The 19,022-nt window shown below is 40.1% G+C and overlaps 1 protein-coding gene across 2 annotated transcripts in view; it reads right to left on the bottom strand.

The window, feature by feature from the left end:
• LOC129706449 (protein O-mannosyl-transferase TMTC2-like) overlaps positions 1-19,022 on the bottom strand; it is a 172,698-nt gene that overhangs the window by 18,987 nt on the left and 134,689 nt on the right. For both annotated transcript variants that reach the window (XM_055650758.1, XM_055650759.1), the window contains 2 exons: positions 11,867-11,948; positions 4,786-4,900 (listed from right to left, as the gene is read on the bottom strand). In XM_055650758.1, the coding sequence (XP_055506733.1) occupies positions 4,786-4,900; positions 11,867-11,948 (197 nt within the window). The remainder of the gene's footprint in view (positions 1-4,785; positions 4,901-11,866; positions 11,949-19,022) is intronic.

Raw genomic sequence — 19,022 nt, forward strand, 5'->3', positions numbered from 1 at the left:
ATTTAAAGAAAAATAGCAGCAATTCTGAAGTAATGCTTGATCAAATATAGGACAGCTATCTTGATTAACTTTGAAATGCAACACATAGTACAGCACAAGTACCTGATGTTGCTTGATAGCATCAACGCGCTCGCCATCAATTATGTTCGTTCATCAGGAACTGACAGTAAAACTTTTCCTTTACCCAATTTCCTGTACCACGTGAACATGTGCCATTGCATTTAGGTTTTCCACAACTTGATAGAATATGCAAATACATTAAATCATGCAGCTGATGCAAAGATGCCTGCATGAACAGGGAACTGTAAACATGATAAATTGAGTTCTCTACAAACGATTATTTTATGTAGAATGTAAAACTGATGACTGCAGAAATGGTGACTGCAATAAATGTTCAAACATGGGATTTTACTATGTGCAGCCAATTCCAGATGCAGTTCACTGGTTATTAACTTGGCATTCTAGATGTTTGCAGGATATTCTTGAGCCTATACCTGTGTAGCATTAGAATTAGGAGCATGAGGAGAGCACACTTCTGCTCCGGGTTCTTTGTTTAGTTTGGGTGCATGGTGGCGCAGCAGTAGAGTTGCTGCTTCACAGCACTTACAGTGTCAGAGACCCGGGTTCGATCCTGGCTACGGGTGCTGTCTGCACCTTTATATACACATAGTGAAAGATAGAGTCTTAAAATAAATGGAAGATTGTGAAGTTGTTGTACAAGTGACAGATGAACTAAACTCACGCGCAAAATACGCGGGGCTTGTCCATTGTAGCAAAACCACATGTTATTGTTGTGCTAAATATTGTTTATGACTAAATAAGCACAGTGGCACTAGCGTAGTGGTAGAGCATCTGCCTTAGAGCGGCGAAGATCTGGGTTCTATCCTGACTACGGGTGCTTGTCTGTACGGAGTTTGTACATTCTCCCCGTGACCTGCGTGGGTTTTCTCTGAGAACTTTGGATTCCTCCCACACTCCAAAGACGTACAGGTTTGTAGGTTAATTGGCTTGGTGTATTTAAAAAAGGAGTAAAAATTGTTCCAAGTGTAGGACAGTGTTAACGTGCAGGGATCGTTGGTCAACATGGACTCAGTGAGCGAAGGGCCTGTTTTCGCGCTGGAAAGGTGCCTGCGTGAACTGGGAACTGTAAACATGTACAATCGTGGAAAGAGGCCCACTTAGTCCGGTTGACCAGTGATCCCCATAGACTAGTTCTATATCCTACTCACCAGGGACAATTTTACAAAAGCCAATTAACCCAAAAACCTACACATTTTTGGAATGTGGGAGGAAAACGGAGCTACTGGGGGAAACCCATGCGATCACAGGGAGTAAATAAAAACTCCATGTCGGCAGCATCCGTAGTCAGAATCGAACCCGGATCTCCAGCATTGTAAGGCAGCATCTCTACCATTGCGTTACTGTGCTGTCCTTAAATATGAGATATGAGTTCTACTCATATCCTGAGGATGTTCCACTATTTAATCTAACATGGCTGAGTTTCAACATAAATTCCAATTATCTACCATATCTCATTGGTTTCCAAGATATCCTAAAAATCTATTCATCCAAGTCTTCCTGATAAAGTTCCATGTTAAACTACTGACTTTTCCCCATGTAATCATCAGAAAGCTTGAGCCAACTGTGTCAACATGCATGTTTACGTTCTGGGAGGTCATATATAAGATTATATTTGATATTTACTACATTATCAGTGCATCTGGCCCAACCGTGGTATTTTTTAATTTGGTATTAAATTTCCTGGTAACTAGCCTGTAGTTTTGCTCTTCCTCACAAGTGAAAAATTATCGATATATCCTCTCTATCAAAACCATTCATAAGGTTAAAAACCTCTATCAAATCATCCGTCAGCCTTCTTTCCTTGAGACCTTATCTACTCATTCTTTGTTGTCTTGTATGTACGCCAGTTTTTCTGGTTTTATACTGATAAATTCTCTCTGCAATTTCCCCAGAATCTGAATTGGTGTTAAAAATGTCAATTGTATTGTATACAACATTCCAAATGGTCTGTCCCACTTAGGCGATTTTTTCAGCGACTACCGGCAATTATCACAGTCATAGCAGGGTGCTGAACAAGCAGCGACTGGACCCCTCCCCTATGACACTCTCTACGACAAGCCAAGACAACCTACCACTTAGTTGGTGTCAAGCTACGGCAAGCTACTCACAACTGGCGACCCATCAGGACGTCCACCTACGACCACACCTACGACAACCAAAGTCAACCCACCCGCGACAAGCTACGACAAGCAACGACCCTGTCGGCGACAACTGAAGACAATTCGGTCGGCGGTTGACGTAGATAGTTGCCAATGGAATTCACCAAAGTCAGCACCCGGCAACAACCAACGTCACCGGGCGATAACCTGCGTCATGCTGGCAACAACCTACGACAGCACCAACAACAGGAGAAGACAAGCTACGTCAAACCCACAGTCGCCAAAAACTTTTGCATATTTCAAAATCCAGAAAAGCGTTATGACTTTTTAGGCGCTTGAGAAGACTACTCACGACAATACAGGCGTCACCTCGCCACCATGTGGCAGCAGGCTAGTCGACTGTAGTCGCTGGAAAAAAATCGCCTAAGTGGGACAGGCCCTTCAGTGTGGTCTAATCTTGTCACCCATCCTGGAAATAAACCAGGGTGCATGGTTCATTTTTTTTATGATCTATTTGTTTATGTTAGAAATTATAATTCCCATCACTATCATTCCCGTTATGCTCCTAAACGAATGCCCTCCTGCAACACGGCATCACCTTGCGACAATTTCTCCAGTTTTGCTTAGAAAGCTGCATGTCGAATTGCTCTTTGTTCGTTCCGGGGCAGATTTGGTGTCTCCAGTCATTGCATTGGAGGGGAATGGCTGCGAATGGAAATTGATTATTTTTTTTTGAAATTTACTGTACATCTTTCTAATCGAAGAGGTACTTTTCAATTATTTTCTGGTGTTGCAGTTTGTTTGAATTGTTGTGACTTTTCAATAATATTAATAGTTTGTTATGTTTTTTGAATATGTGTAAATATTTGTGAAAGTCCACGCCATTCATTCACATTCAATAAGGCTTCATTTTTAATGTCAAACGTACAATTGGAAAGCCTTGCTCATCTGGTCAGAGCCAGTTACTTTCAGAAAGTTCTCACAAGAGATTTGCTTGTATGAGTGTATGAGTGTATTTAGCTCAAGGGTGAGAAAGGAGTGCGGTTGCCTAATGGTCCAAGAAATTTCAGACCATTGAGTCCAATTTGGAATACACTTGAGAGATATATTGGAGAGAATGCTAAAGATCCATTACATCCTAAATGAAGCTATTTTTGCCTCATCTTAGTCCTGATTGTTCAGGACTGATTTATTATGATGTTATGACTCCTAATTCTAGACAGCCAGGAGAAACAATCTCTGTTTCACCAAAGCCAAAACATTTTCAAACACTTCCGATGAAAGGTCATCAATCCAAGTCTTAATTGTTTCTCTCTCTAGGGATGCTATCTGATTTTCTGAGTATTTTACATATTGCCTTATATTCTATATATTTCAACGTGGGCGGCACAGTGTCGCTTGGTGGCATGTTAGTGCCGAGGTATAGTTGCTGCCTTACAGCGCCAAGGACATGGGTTCAATCCTGACTATGGGTGCTGTCGGTACTGGGTTTAATCATTCTCCCTGCGACTGTGTAAATCTTCTCCGGGTGCTGCTGATTTAACCCACACTCCCAAGACGTACAGGTTTGTAGGTTAATTGGCATCAGTAAAATTGTTAAATGGTCCTTACTGTGTAGGATAGTGTCAGTGTACCAGGTGATCGCTAATGGGTCGGGATTCAGTGGGCTGAAGGGCCTGTTTCCGTGCTGTATCTCTAAAGACTAAAGTCTAAAGTGATAAGGGTATGTTAATTTGGAAATTTTTGTCATTTTGAAATGCACTAATTTTAATGGTTTTTCAAAACCGTACAGAGATTAGCAGATTCTTTCCAATTTTAATTCAGTGGGTGAGGATATGCATACCATTTCACTGCACTTGATAAACAATTGTTTCTCCAGACTGATCTTTCCAGCAATTATGAAAGGTCACAATTTAAATACAAGTCCACATTTCAGCTTCAAATACGCACCAACATGTCTAACTTTTCAGTTTTACAGAACATTGCTATTCCTGTACCTTCCAAACATAATTATTAGAGGATTTAATGTAGATTAATGCTAGCCGGTAAAGGAATTGTTTCAAATTATCAATAATACTATATGCCACAGATTGATGAAGTGTTTTCAAGTGTAAGTTAGTAATGGATGGAATTGTTCTCAACTGTGTTTTTTTTTTAACCCAATCTGTTTAACAACTATGAATGAAAAGTTTTACATGGCATGTAAAGGTTAACTTTATCCATTTGCTAGTGAAATTCATCAAAAAACAGACAAGCTCCAAAAGTGTATTGTTTCCTTCCTTTATGCCAGCAGAGCACTTACCCCAACCTGCCCTTCAGAGCTCCATGCAAGGTCACTCAGATCAATTACACCTATATTTTTTTTAAATAAATGCTTTAGTATACTCAACATTCAAGTTAAATTAGACACAGAGGGATACAGAATTACTGCATGATCCTGTAGCTGTTTTAATGGATTTGAAAAGACTGCCATGTTAACTTTCAAATCCTTTCCTTTGAGGAATTTGTTTCTACTTGCCCCCAAGATGACAACAGAATCTGTGGTGACAAAAAGCCTACTGCAAATCAATTCACTGGAGCAATAACCTGCAAGGAAAGAACTAACCTGAGCATGTGGGCTGCATTAAAGACAACATCAAATTCCGTGCTGTCCAGATCTGCCGCTTTCTCTGCCATCTCAGCCGCTTCCATCAGGCGGGAATCCTCCAACAAAAACTGACCTACGAGAAAACATTTAAAAAAATCCACGTTTTTCTTTGGAAGCAGGGAATGATTATATGGACTGGCAAACTAAACTATTTCTCAATGGTCAATCCATCCACTTGGAACCAAAGTATAGCGGAGATTGACCCACACTGGAGCCATTTCCAGAAGTGCCTTGCATGCATCAGCTGTAATTCACCTCACAGAACACCGAGGTACAAAGTTCACCTCCCACTCCAGGAACAAGCATAATTATCTCAGCTGATCCTTTAGAAAGGCAGTGTTGCACTGCGAGAAAGCTTGTATTTCAGAGATGTTAAACTGAATCTATACCTGTACTCTTAAGTGGGCATTAAAGATGCAAGGTCATCGCTTCAGGAGAGAGCATGTAAATCAAAAATGGCGATCAGCCTAACATTTATGCCACCCTCAACATCACTGATGTTTAAACATTGACATTGATCAATTGCTTGATTGAAAGAAACATCATGAGCACCAACGAGCACACGCCAAATAATGAGGGAAATGGCGCTCCCGTGGGGGTGGCCCAGCCCAAGGGTAACGGCGCTCCTGTGGGGGCGGCCCAGCTCGAGGGTGGAACGGCACTCCCGTCGGGGCGGCCCATCTCGAGGGTAACGGCGCTCACGTGAGGGCGGCCTGGCGCGGGGCTGAGACGCTCATGTGAGGGCGACCCGGCTCGGGGCTGGAACGGTGCTCCGGTGGCTGAGACGGCGTTCTGGCGGCGGCGGCCTGAGTCCGGGGTTCGGCCGGGGGCCAGTGGACGACATCGTCAACAGCTGCGTCCGCTGGACTGGAGGGCGGCAGCTTCGACCACCCCGGGCCGCGGTGTTTGAACCGCCCCGTTCGCGGAGCTCGGTGAGCTGCGGGACTGATTTACCATCGCCCGGTGGGGTATCGACTCAGCGCAGAGGGAGAAGAGGAGGGAAGAGACTGCAGCCCTAAGATTTTTGCCTCCATCACAGTGAGGAGGTGCTTGGTGGACTCACTGTGGTGGATGTTAATTTGTGTTTACTGTCTGTTCTGTTGTCTATTATTGTATGTATGATGACTGCAGGCACGAAATTTCGTTCAGACTGAAAGGTCTGAATGACAATAAAGGAAATTCAATTCAATCACCTGTTCACACAAGGTCTATGTTATCCCACTTTCTCATCCACTCCCTACACGTCAGAGGCAATTTACTGAGGCCAATTAGCCCTACAAACTCACGCGTCTTTGGGATGCAAGAGGAAACCCGAGCTCCCAGAAGGGAGGGCATGCAAACTCCACATTGACAGTACCCGAGGTCAGGATTGAACCTGGGTCTCTGGCGCTGTGAGGCATCAGTTCTAATGGCTATGCCACTGTGCCACCTGACAGCTCATTCAATACAGCAGCGACTCCACTTCAAAAAATACTCCATTGGTGCCAAGTGCTTCAGGATGCCTTAAAAAGGAACATAAATTACCCCATATAAATGCTCTTCATTTTATTTCTTTTAATACCCGTTTTGCACTTTACTATGTCTTCACTGTCAACGGGGTCAGAACTAGAAGTGGAAATCCCTGTGCTCGTGGTCATATTTCCGAATGATTTTTGTTTCATGCATTTGGAGGGGAAAGAGTTAATTTTAACCCAAGCAATGTGGATTTTTCTAAAGTTTTTGAGGAAGTGAGATACCTGGATAAAATGTTCTTAATTCATCTATGTTAGTGTTGATATAGTTCCCTCGTTGTGTCTGTACACCTCCTCATATAGACGTAATATTTAATGAGCAGAAACCCAAAGATCCTCATGATCTAATGCAGACTACACAAGGTGAGAACTGCTAAATAATTCACTTGAAAATCAGATACCTTCTTATTATGAATATATTTGCATTAATCTGCAAATCATTAGACTTCATTCCATTACAATTTCACCAGTTCAGTGCGAGTGCCTAAAAATTACATTGGAAAGACTGTTCCACACAATTTAGCTTCTCAGAAAAACATAAGGTGGATGAAAATGAAAGAATTACAATATGCCTTGCAAACGTTGTGGTTTTTGTATTGGCTTCATCCACACATTTGCTGTGTAATGCATAAGAGTATCAAAAAGCAATGAACATCCAAAACATTTGTTTGGGATTTTGATTTGTCTAAGTAGCCTCGGCCATCTGTATGCCTCGCCTGCTGAAGTAATCTTTGGCTGTCCGTAGGACGTGCTTTCATGTAACCTGTAGAGATCTCAGTCTGCTTCTGAGAACCAAACTCTGGTAGATCCTCGTTAAGTATTTACTTGCCAGTCCTCCCTTAGGACTCCATCTGCCCCTGCAGTTTCTTCCTAGCAGTTATCAGGCAACTGAACCATCCTACCACGTCGAAACAGTCCTGAACTACTATCTACCTAATGGGAGCCCCTCGGACTATCTTTGATCAGACTTTACTAGCTTTATCTTGCACTAAACGTCATTCACGTTATTTCCTTTATCATATATCTGTACACTGTGAATGGCTCGATTGTAATCATGTATTGTCTTTTCACAGACTGGTTGGCAAGCAACAAAATATTTTCACTGTACCTCGGTACACGGGACTCCAAACATGTCCTGTCCTCAACCAAACCAAACATTTTAAATGTTGTTATAGTTTCTGCCTCGGCTACTCTCTCCAGCAAGTTCATTCCATATACCCACTACCCTTTGTATCAAGAGGTTGCTCCTTAGATTCATATTAAATCTTTCACCTTTCGCCTTTTTCAAAATAGAATAGCTAACATCCATCTGAGAGTGAAGAAAGAATATCAGTTTGCAAAAAAAAAGACCAAAGTGCACAGCTCCCTCCACAGTTCACCAGAGAGTTACCCTAACTTTGACTCCTCAGAGTTTCAGCTCAAATTTCAAAAGCTTGTCTGAATTTTATATCTGGCAACTTAATTTTCAATAATCTAAAAAAAGTAACCACCAGTTTAAATTTTAAAAAGTTTCAGTCATGGTTCAATGATTGCAGTCTTATCTCTGAATCAGAAGGCTGTGAATGCCATATTTTTCTTTGTTATGGAAATCGACTATTGTTGGCAAAGACAACATTTACTGCATACCCCCAAATGCATTTGAGAAGATGATGGGAAGATGCCACATTGAATACTGTGGATGTTTCATGAAGGTGCACAAAGGCATCCAAGCAAGTGGAGAATATTTACTCACACTCCTGATGTACCTAGAAGCTGTTGGAAAGTTTATAGGCAGCCAGTCATGTAATCTGTCACAGGATGGTCTGCTTTTATAGCCACAACATTTATGTCCTAACCAATAATGTTTCTGACCAACAGTGAATATGAGAATATGAAAGGACCTGGCCAAAGTAATACTGTTGAATGTTGTTTGACTCTATCTTGCTGGAGATGGTTATTCCATGCACCCTACTAGGTGTGAATGTTACGTGCATGCTTCAGCTGCACGTTTTCTGGGTCTTGCTGCATTCTGGCATGGAGAGGTCCATTAATCCTGATTCGGAGAATGGAACATAAAATTTCAGCTGATACGCTATGTGGTCCAGAGATTAAGATGCATTCTCAGTTGATAATTTTTAATAATAGTGTCTTTCAGAAGAGATATTAAACCGTTCCAGTTCATAAAGAATACCATGGGACCAATTTGAAAAAGACTAAGGCAGTTCTCGCTGGTTTCCTGATGAATATGTTTCCACCAACCAACATCATTAAAGTAAGATGAAATGGTCATAATTGTTGTATTTTTGTGAAAAGCGAGCAGTGCACAAATTAGTTGTGTTTCTGATATTATATATTGTCTGCCATCATGCCAGAGTATAGAGGTGATAAAAGGTGGCATGTAATAAATGTGTATTACTTTAAGTCTGATACTGAATACATTTGAAATATTCAACTCCTCAAATTTCATGGGACAGCAACAGAAATAGACCCCAGGTGACATTCATCAAAAAATCCTCCTTGTCTAGGCACAAACCTTAAATCTTTTTTTTTTACGTGAACAATGCTTCTGATATTCGAGAAGCTGGCAAATATCATGGATACAAATAAAGAAAGGTACTCCCTATTGAAACAACACAGAGAGGTTCAAGAATTATGAAGATAGACACAAAATGCTGGAGTAACTCAGCGGGCCAGGCAGCATCTCTGGAATTATGAATGAGCATTGTTAAGTAAATGGCAAGTTGGTGTCAATTTTTCTTTTAAATTCACTGGTTCAAAATCTATCAGCTTCACTTTGTTCATGGAATGAATTGCACCTAAACAGTTTACAATCATAGCTTGTGATGAAAAGTTCAAAGAGTGAGCTGCTAGGAATTTCAGAGGTTCTGTTTAAATAGTAATCAGGATTTTTTTTTTCCCAAATGAGTAAACTTTTAAACAAGTTGGAGTTTCCCAGCTGAATTTTAGACCGTGTGTGGCATGCTGTATGTCCTTCAGTCCAGCCCTATCTAATCTATAAACACAAATGCAATCTTTGGAATTTTGATGGATATTGTTAGTATTAAAAATAAACTAAAAGGCTATACTTTATTATTTTTATTATTATTTAAGGGTAAGTAGCTTTATTATTTTATGTCTCATTCTTGATCCTGGGCCATGTGCCAATTGTGGCTTAAGACACTATTCTGAACCAGCTGCTGATAAACATACGGGAGTAGCCCAAACGTGGTCTGACCTTGCTGCTGCTATGCATTTCACGATAGCAGCTAAACCCGAAACCAGACATTCAACAGAGTAGGTGAGGGGGAGGGGAGGTGATGGAAATGGAGGGAGGGAGGGGTCAAACTCTGGTTCAGCATTTACACATGGTGAAAACATCAGCATGTCAATGCACTCTGCTACATACATTTAAAGAGGAACAGCTTTATCACGTTAAACAGAGCCCAAAACTGTAACATGCTTTATAATCCATTTACGAGATGTTAGAAGAGAGTTTTAAAGTATTAAGTCTTGATCAGAAGGTTGAGAAAATTATTATTTTTTAACATTATTTTCATTTGATTTGTTCAACGGGATCTCGGAATAATATCCCCAAATCACAGAAGTAACTTCACTGGACACCACAAATGTTTCTGTTTTTAATGTTCCTAACACCAATCCAAGAATTACAGGTACTGATACTCCAGCTATAATCAATGGTCCATATCTCAACAGCCTAAGTTGAATTAACTTATTTTAATTGTATGCAATTTATTGATAGGAACCCAATTATCATACTTTGCATAGCTTGGCTGTTTGGTCCAATCAGAGGGACATCTCCCCCAAATGCGTCTCAATAATGATGGAGGCAATATTTGCCACCACTTCCTGCTAGATGTTCGAAATAGATGACCCATCACAACTGCCAATGTCTTGGAAGCCAGGCTTCAGCAAACTTGATTCAATCCTCATGGTATTAAGAAAAGACTGAGTGCAAGGCTTACATTAACAGTCATAGCCACTGACAACATCCTGGTTGCAGTGTGAAAACTGTGTACGCTTGTTGCAGGCAATCCTCTAGCCTCACTTTTCAACACAGCTCACAAACAAAATAAAATTCTAGGTTTTGTCCAATAAAAGTAAATTAAAGCCATTCTACCTAATTAAACCCTGATCAACACTCAATCAGCAGCAAAGTGAAGAAAGGAATTGTTGACAAAGCTATCAAGCATGCACTCAGCAAAACCCTGCTCACCAATGCTCATTTGATGCAGCCCGAGCTGGATACAGAAACCCTGGGAAACATCCAGCGACAGGTTAACGCATGGCAATTAATACTTGTGCTACATGAGCACCAAACAGTGACCATCTTCAACAAGATGTTACAAACAATCTCCGTTTGACACTCAATGGCATTGCAGTCACCAAATGCCCTAATATCAACATCCATGGCATGACCTTTGGTCAGAAACATAACCGGATGAGTCACTTAAAAGGTGTAAAGCCAGTTTGTAAACCGGGAGCTCCATTGCAACTGATTTTCCTCCTGTCTTCTCAAAGCCTTTCCACTATTTACAGATTATGAATTAGTTGTGGGGTGGCTGGATTGAAATACGTCACCTTAACATTAGTAAGGCAGCCCTCAGTTTAAATCAGCACCTGTAGTTCCTTCCTACACAAATCACCTTAACATTCACGCTTTCTGCTACTGCCTCATTCGCAATGTTGGTTGTATCATCCAAAGGATATGATTGCCAAATCTTCTTCAAAAGGGCTTCACAAGTCCTGTGACTTTACCATATGGGAATGCATAACTGAAAGGGATCTCCCCAACCACAACATCATCCTAAATGTGAAATATGTTGCCACTTCTGTATCATCTTTCGGTCAAAATGCTCACACTCCCTGTTCAACAGCATTGCTGGAGGACATTCAAAACACAGACTACAACCATTCAACGGAAGACTCAAATGTCCTTTCCTAAGGGCACTTAAGAATAGCTGGTGATAAGAATGAATTAAACAAATATGAAAAGTTGAGAGTTGAACAATCTTACTTATGAGATTTATAAGTAACAATAAGTCAGATTTGGCCAGTTCACATTTATATTGTCATTGACTTTGAGTCAATTTAAATAAATTGATAAAGCAAATATAAGGAGATTATAAACAAAACATAGAATTAGATAACGGACCCAAGAATTTTCTGGGTAATATTTACCAAAGCCACTAAGGTTAACTGATCATTTAACAATGTATCATATTGATTCTGGAAACTGTCCATGTGCAAACTGAATGCCATGCAGAAAATTGGTGACTTGTTTTTTGCAGTATTTAAATAGCTATATTTACAAAATATGTTTTTGATCATAAATCCTTGGAAGCTTCTAGAGTTTGTCACTGGACCAAAATGTTCAAGGCTTTATTTAGTTACCATTACACAAAGAGGATGAAGCAATTAAAAAAAAATCAAGATTTTAAGTTAATGATGTAAAACATTTTGTGGCATTTTAAGGATGGCATTAAACAAAATGTTTTATCTTAAAATAAAACAGCAAGTTAAAAACTCACCATAATGCATGTAGCAATTTCCTTTACTTGGATCAAGCTGGATTGAACGTAAAAAGTACTTTTCAGCTTCTTCTTTCCTGCCCTTTAAATCAATAACAAAATATTAATTTCCTTATTATTAATATTAATTTAGGCACGAGTATTTCACTGCTTCAATTTAAAAATATAAGCTCCTAAACAAATATCTGGGCAAATCTGACCTCATTTCATAAGGTTACCTGTGAAGGAATACATTTTGAATGAGTTCCATTTAAAATGTTTAAATTTTATTCAGTAACTGTTAAAGCAATCAACTTTTTCCAATCTTCTAGGTTATATTTTAACTTTTCTGTGTGCACAAACGATATAATTGCTGAACATGCTATATATTATTCATCTGAGAAAGCAATATTTTGTAAATTCCATTTCCAAGTCGCAAGCCATCCTGACTTGATAATATATTACCATCTCTTCAACGTTACTTGTTCGAAATATTGGAATTGAATCTGTACCCCACCTTCTCCGAAGGATTGAAGCAGTTCAAGAAGATGGCACAGTGCCGCTGTCTCAAGGGTAATAGGGGCTGGGCAATGAAATGCGAGCCTTTCCAGCCATGGTCTCATCTCACAAATTAAATGATGATAGAAACAGAACTGATGCTTCACTGTTATATTTTAATCCAAGGCTAGAATTATGTGTTTCGTTCAGAGTTCTCTGGATTCTTACTATAAATGGTAGATGATTCGTGGCATAGTTGGGACCGGGACATATTAAATGAGAAGACAAAACTATTAAATGTAAAACATATCGGGAAAAAAGCAATATCCACACTGCTCAAACTAATACACTTATCATTTCATCGTGCAGCAAGTTCCAGATCACCCTGTCATTTTTAGAGAGATGCTTGCCTCAAGAGAAATGTAATTGGAGTTAATGTATTCCACCAGCCAGCTAGAGATTTTTTGGAAATAAGTCACCTACTGTGAGAAACTATGTGTTAAAAGAAGAAAAGTTCTGCAAAGATATCAACAGAACAATATATAAGCTTCAAACTTTACATAACATAACAAAGATTTTTTTCTAATTATTAAATGGGTATTGTCCAGAATGTTGTTGTCTGCGGCTGGTGATTCTGAGGAGAGTCATCAGTCTTCAGACGCCCTGATGGAAATAAACTGCGGACTTCAGAGGTTTAAGAAGTGATGGATGCTTCCAAAGCTGTCACGACATTCCATCAAGACCTGTCTTACTGGGATTCCTCAGCATTACACTGGGGAAATCACCTCCGAGTTCCTTCTGCAGGTCAGATCCAGCACTGAATGTGAGACAACATTTACTTCACAGGAATTGTGGCCCGTGGAATGGGGATAAGTATTTATTTTATTATTTTACCTTGGTTAATGCTTAAAATATGTTTTAAAGTGATAGTCATGGAGCCAAACAGCATGGAAACATTTGGCCCACTACTTCACACTACCCAAAGGGCACTCTTTATTAATCCCATCCTCCAGTATGTGGCCCTTATCCTTTAATGCCTCAGTTCCTCAAATGCTCATCTAGATGCCTCTTAGATCTTTGCTCCACCACTCTATTCAGCATAGTGGGGGAGAAAGCCAGGTTTCTCCTGGTATCCAAACTCTTTAGCAAATTCCCTCTAAATCTCTTACTGCTTACCCATAATCTATATATTCTCGCATTGTTCACTTCTGATAAGGTTTCCTGATGTTTACCGCTATACTATTCATAGAATCATAGAACATAGGTGCCATAGTAGGCCATTTGGCCCTTCAAGCCAGCACCACCATTCATTGTGATCATGGTTGATCATCCACAATCAGTAACCCGTGCCTGCCTTCTCCCCATATCCCTTGATTCCGCTAGCCCCTAGAACTCTATCTAACTCTCTTTTAAATTCATGCAGTGAATTGGCCTCTACTGCCCTCTGTGGCAGATAATTCCACAAATTAGTGGAAAAGTTATTTTCTCATCTCAGTTTTAAATGGCCTCCCCTTTATTCTTAGACTGTGGCCCCTGGTTCGGGACGCCCCCAACATTGGGAACATTTTACCTGCATGTAGCTTGTCCAGTCCTTTTATGATGTTATAGGTTTCTATAAGATCTCTTCTCATCCTTCTAAATTCCAGTGAATACAAGCCCAGTCTTTCCAATCTTTTCTCATATGACAGTCCCACCATCCCGTGAACTCATGAACCTACACTGCACTGCCTCAATAGCAAAGATGTCCTTCCTCAAATTAAGAGACCAAAACTGCACACAATACTCCAGATGTGGTCTCACTGGGGCCCTGTACAGCTGTAGAAGGACCTCTTTACTGTTCATAATGTCATGCACCTCAGTTATTGCCCCGTTTTAACCTCCTTCCATAAAAAAACGACCCTGCTTCTCCAGTCTCTCCTCAGACCTACATCACTCCATCCAAGGCAACATAATGGTGAATCTGCATCCTTTCCAGTGCCAACATATCCTTCCTATAGTGCCAATATGGTTTTAAAACATGAAATTAAAAAAAAAGCTTTTTTTGAATTATTTTCATTAATATTAGAACATCTGTTTAAAAGCCGTTAAAGAGTTTCACAACTTTGTTACACAACATCCCATCCTGTCCTGCAGCCCAGGACATCACACAAACCAACCTCCCTTCTATTGAAGATAGACACAAAAAGTTAAACTCCAGCTTTTAGTGTCTATCTTCAACTTTAAACCAGTATCTGCAGTTCCTTCCTACTACTCCCTTCTATTGACTTCATTTATAACTCGCGCTAGCTCGGCAAGGTCAGCAGACAAGCAAGGACAAGTTGCACCCTGGCCAATCCCACTTCACCCTTGTCCTATTAGGCAAAAGGTATAGAAGTGTGAAAACGCACACCTTCAAATTCGGGGACAGTTTATTTTACAGCTGTAATCAGGCAACCGAATCATCCAGCACAACTAGAGAGCAGAGCTGAACTACTATCGACCTCATTGGTGACCCTTGGACTATCCTTGATCGGTCTTTGCTGGCTTTACCTTGCACTAAACGTTAGTCCCTTATCATGTATCTGATTATACACTGTAAATGGCTCAATTGTAAACATGGTTTGTCTTTCTGCTGACTGGTTAGCTTGCAACAAAAGCTTTTCACTGTACTTCGCTACATCTGACAATAAGCTAAATTAAAACTAAAATAAATAAAATGTCAGTTTTTGCCTTATATTAAAGGCATTCCAGAGATGGGATTCAGCCATACAATGCCTGAGGCCTGCTTGTTATCTGCTCCTTGCCATCTGAATCAGGGTGTTTGGGCCTGCAAGGCTAACCTTCTGCATTCAACCCAGTTGAGTGTGGGTGGGTGGCGACTTTAGGCAGCGGACTGAGTCCAACGTAATCTTACACATTGTGCTCCCAGGAAAGGTTCCCTAATCCTTTAAAACCAGAGTAAACCTTGTAAAGCTGTAATATTACTGGCTGCTTCAATATCATTGTCAGCTGGAGCGTAGGGAACATAAGGAGACAATTATATCCCTTAACCTCCCACCATTTAAGAGTTAAATTAAGCCACCACTTAGTTCACATAAGATAGTGAGGCAGTAAGATAGAGATAGGAAAATAAACAGTTAAGAGTGATGGTGAAGTGAGTCCAAGTGTTTTTAAACATACGTTTTAATGAATTTTACTTATTAATTCAATTTTAAGATGATTTTAACTTTGCAAAGTGTGGAATCTTTAAAAATATTGCATAATACATAAATTGGGATAATTAATTATTACATAGTGAAATGATTAGTTGTATGTGTTTACATAATATTGTATGGTGTGATGTTTAAATGTTGTATGTTTAAATGAGCCATACTGCATTATATTGATGGATTTGCCTTGCACGGATTATTCTTTATTTTGTACGGCGGAGATGTAAACAGACTCCATTATAGATTTGGCACATGCAATCATGAATCTGCATTAAACCAAATTTGACAGATAGTTAAGAATAAGCACGTTCTGTCTGCTGAAATATTGGATTTTAAAAGCAATTCATATGCAAGGTAAAAGCTTAAACGACACACCTGAAAATGTTAAAAGATTATTTGCTGTAAAATAGAAATGTGAAGCACCACTTGAACTCATCAGCAAATTGCAGAAATGCTTCCTCATCTTACATTAGCTCACAGCAGCAGTGTGGGAATAGTCATTTAATATTCATTATATAAACAAAGTTTTCAATCTAAATGACAATCTTTTGTTATCTTTATCTATGGATATGTGTTCAATATGAACTCAAATGAGACTGACCATGTAACTTCTAGCCTTGATCTCGGATGCTGCTGTGATGTGCAATGCCTGCTGGTGCGATAATCAGAATTCAATCTAAATTATTTGTATAATTGTACAGGCACCATTAAAATCATGTATTTTTGGGCTATTGTTTCTGAGCAATAAAGGAACACATTTTTTTTTGAAGTACATGCACAGGAAGCAGTGAATTAAAGTCCGGGATGACTAAGAGCCAAACCAAAATAATAAACTAGGCTATGAGGTCATATCTTTGGTTTGCCAGTTCTGCTCAAATGTTATTATGCCTCGCTATTATAGTAAGACCTAATAATACTATATTAGCTAACTTTCAGACACAAAGTCGTGCCTATCCTTTCAGGTGGTGTAAAAGATCCCTCTGCACCATTCAAATTGAGTTCTCTTGTTGTCTGGCCAATCAATTAGCCCTCCAGCAACACCAAGACAGATGAATCTTGCCTCTTGTTTTATTATCGATTATGGAACCAAGCTGGTTGCCTTATTTCTTACTAAATTATAACCATATCGATGGCTGTAATATGTTTTGGAATATCGTGAAGTTGTGAAAGACATTTTTTTCTCTGTCATTCTTTGCATTCATTTTTAAGTATCCTTGCCACATTTATTTTCAAATTGTTGCTGGTGATGTGTATATATATAGTTATAATTCTATCAGCAAGGACACGACCAACACAAATCGGGGCATTTGTTCTGTGTGTACAGCCACAAATTCAGATAAAAGACACAGAAGCAGAATCACGATGGATTTGTGAAAATGAAATCAAGTTTGATCAATATTTTGAAGTTCTTAGATAACTGGTAGGAGTCTGGCACCTGTGGTTGTACTCAGAATTAACGGATAGGGCATTGACGACTGAGATGAAGAGAGATTTCTTCATTCAAAGGGTGGTGAGTATTTGGAACTCTCTATTCTAGTGAGGACTATTTTCTAAATGGGGAGATAAGCCAGAAATCGGAAGTGCAAAGGGCCTTGGGAGTGCCGGTGCAAGATTCCCAAAAAGTTCATCTGCAAGTCGAATCAGTAGTAAAGAAGGCAAACGCAATGCTAGTAATTTATTTCAAGAGGGCTAGAATACAAAAACAGGGATGTAACGCTGAGGCTCTTTAGGTGCTGCTCAGACTGCATTCGGAGGACCCTTTGGACCCTCTGGGTTTACAAGAATGAGTGTGTTGAAGAAGGGTCTCGGCCCGAAAAGTCACCCATTCCTTCTCTTGAGGGAAGCTGCCTGTCCCGCTGAGTTATTCCAGATTTTTGTGACTATCTTCGGTTTAAACTAGCATCTGCAGTTCCTTCTTATACATGAATGGGTTAACATATGATGAGCATTTGATGGCACTGGGCCTATACTTCTGCAGTGTAGAGGAATGTAATAGAAACGTAGCGAATAGTGAAAGGCATGGATAGAGTGGATGTGGAGAGGATGTTTACACTGGTAGGAGGGTCTGGGACCAGACATCACGGCATCAGAATTAAAGGACGTACCTTTAGGAAGGAGATGAGGAGGAATTTCTTTAGTCAGAGGGTGGTGAATCTAGGGAATACTTTGCCACAGAGGCTGTGGAGGCCAAGTCAATGGATATTTCTAAGGCAAAGATAGATAGATTCTTGATTATTACGGGTGTCAGGGTTATGGGGAGAAGGCAGGAGAATGGGGTTAGGAGGGAGAGATAGATCAGCCATGATTTAATGGCGGAGTAGACTTGATGTGTGGAATGGCCGAATTCTGCTCCTATCAGTTATGATCCTGGGGATCCTGGTGGCTCTGAGCGCCTTCAAAATCTTTTGTTGATTATTTCAGTATAGTAAAAAAAAGATAAGGGATCTAGAGATAGTAAGGTAGAAGGAACTGAGGCAGAAGATCAACAGAGTTCAAGGCACAATATCCATATCCTAATTCCCATCTCCAATTTAGAATATTGTGTACCAATTCTTGTTGCCCATTACAGGAAGGATGTGGAGATTTTGGAGAAATAGAAGACAAGAGCCTCAGCATTGCATCCCTGTGCAGCGTAGGTTCACCATGTTAATTCCCGGGATGGCAAGACTGTCATATGATGAAAGAATGGGTCGACTGAGCTTGTATTCATTGGATTTTAGAAGGATGAGAGGGAATCATCGAAATATATACAATTTTAATGGATTGGACAGGCTAGATACAGGATGTTGGGGGAGTCCAGAACCAGGGGTCACAGTTTAAGAATAAGGGGTAGGCCATTGAGGACTGAGATGATGAAAAATCTCTTCACCCAGAGAGTTGCGAATCTGTGGAATTCTCTGCCACAGAAGGCAGTTGAGGCCAACTCACTGGATGTTTTCAAGAGAGTTAGATTTAGCTCTTAGGGCTAAAGGAATCATGGGATGTGAGGAAAAAGCAGAAACGGAGTACGGATTTTAGATGATCAGCCATGATCATATTGAATGGCAGTGCTGGCTCGAAGGGCCGGGTGGCCTACTCCTGCTCATATTTTTCCATGTTTCTCTGTTTCTAAAACGAGCAGAAGCAGTTTACCAGAATGCTGCCTGGTGTAGAGAGTATTTGCTATATAGAGAGATTAGACAAACTTGGATTGTTTTCCCTTGAGTGTTGGAGGTTGAGGGGAGACTTGAGAGAAATATATATAAAGTTATGAATTACATTGACAGAGTAGATAGTTAGAACCTTTTTTACCTCATAGTGGACATATCAAGGATAAAATGGATACTTCTAAAGTCAGAGAAGCAGGGCAATCTGGTGGGTAGGTGGGTGTCTAAAACACACTGCCAGAGATAGAGGTGGAAGCAGGTTGTGGCATTTGAGAGGTTTTCAGATAGGCACATGGAGGCATGTGGGCCACGTGCAGGCAGAGAAGATTAGTTTAACTTGGTATC

This window comes from Leucoraja erinacea, chromosome 19 (assembly GCF_028641065.1).
Source record: "Leucoraja erinacea ecotype New England chromosome 19, Leri_hhj_1, whole genome shotgun sequence".
Taxonomy (NCBI): Eukaryota; Metazoa; Chordata; class Chondrichthyes; order Rajiformes; family Rajidae; genus Leucoraja; species Leucoraja erinaceus.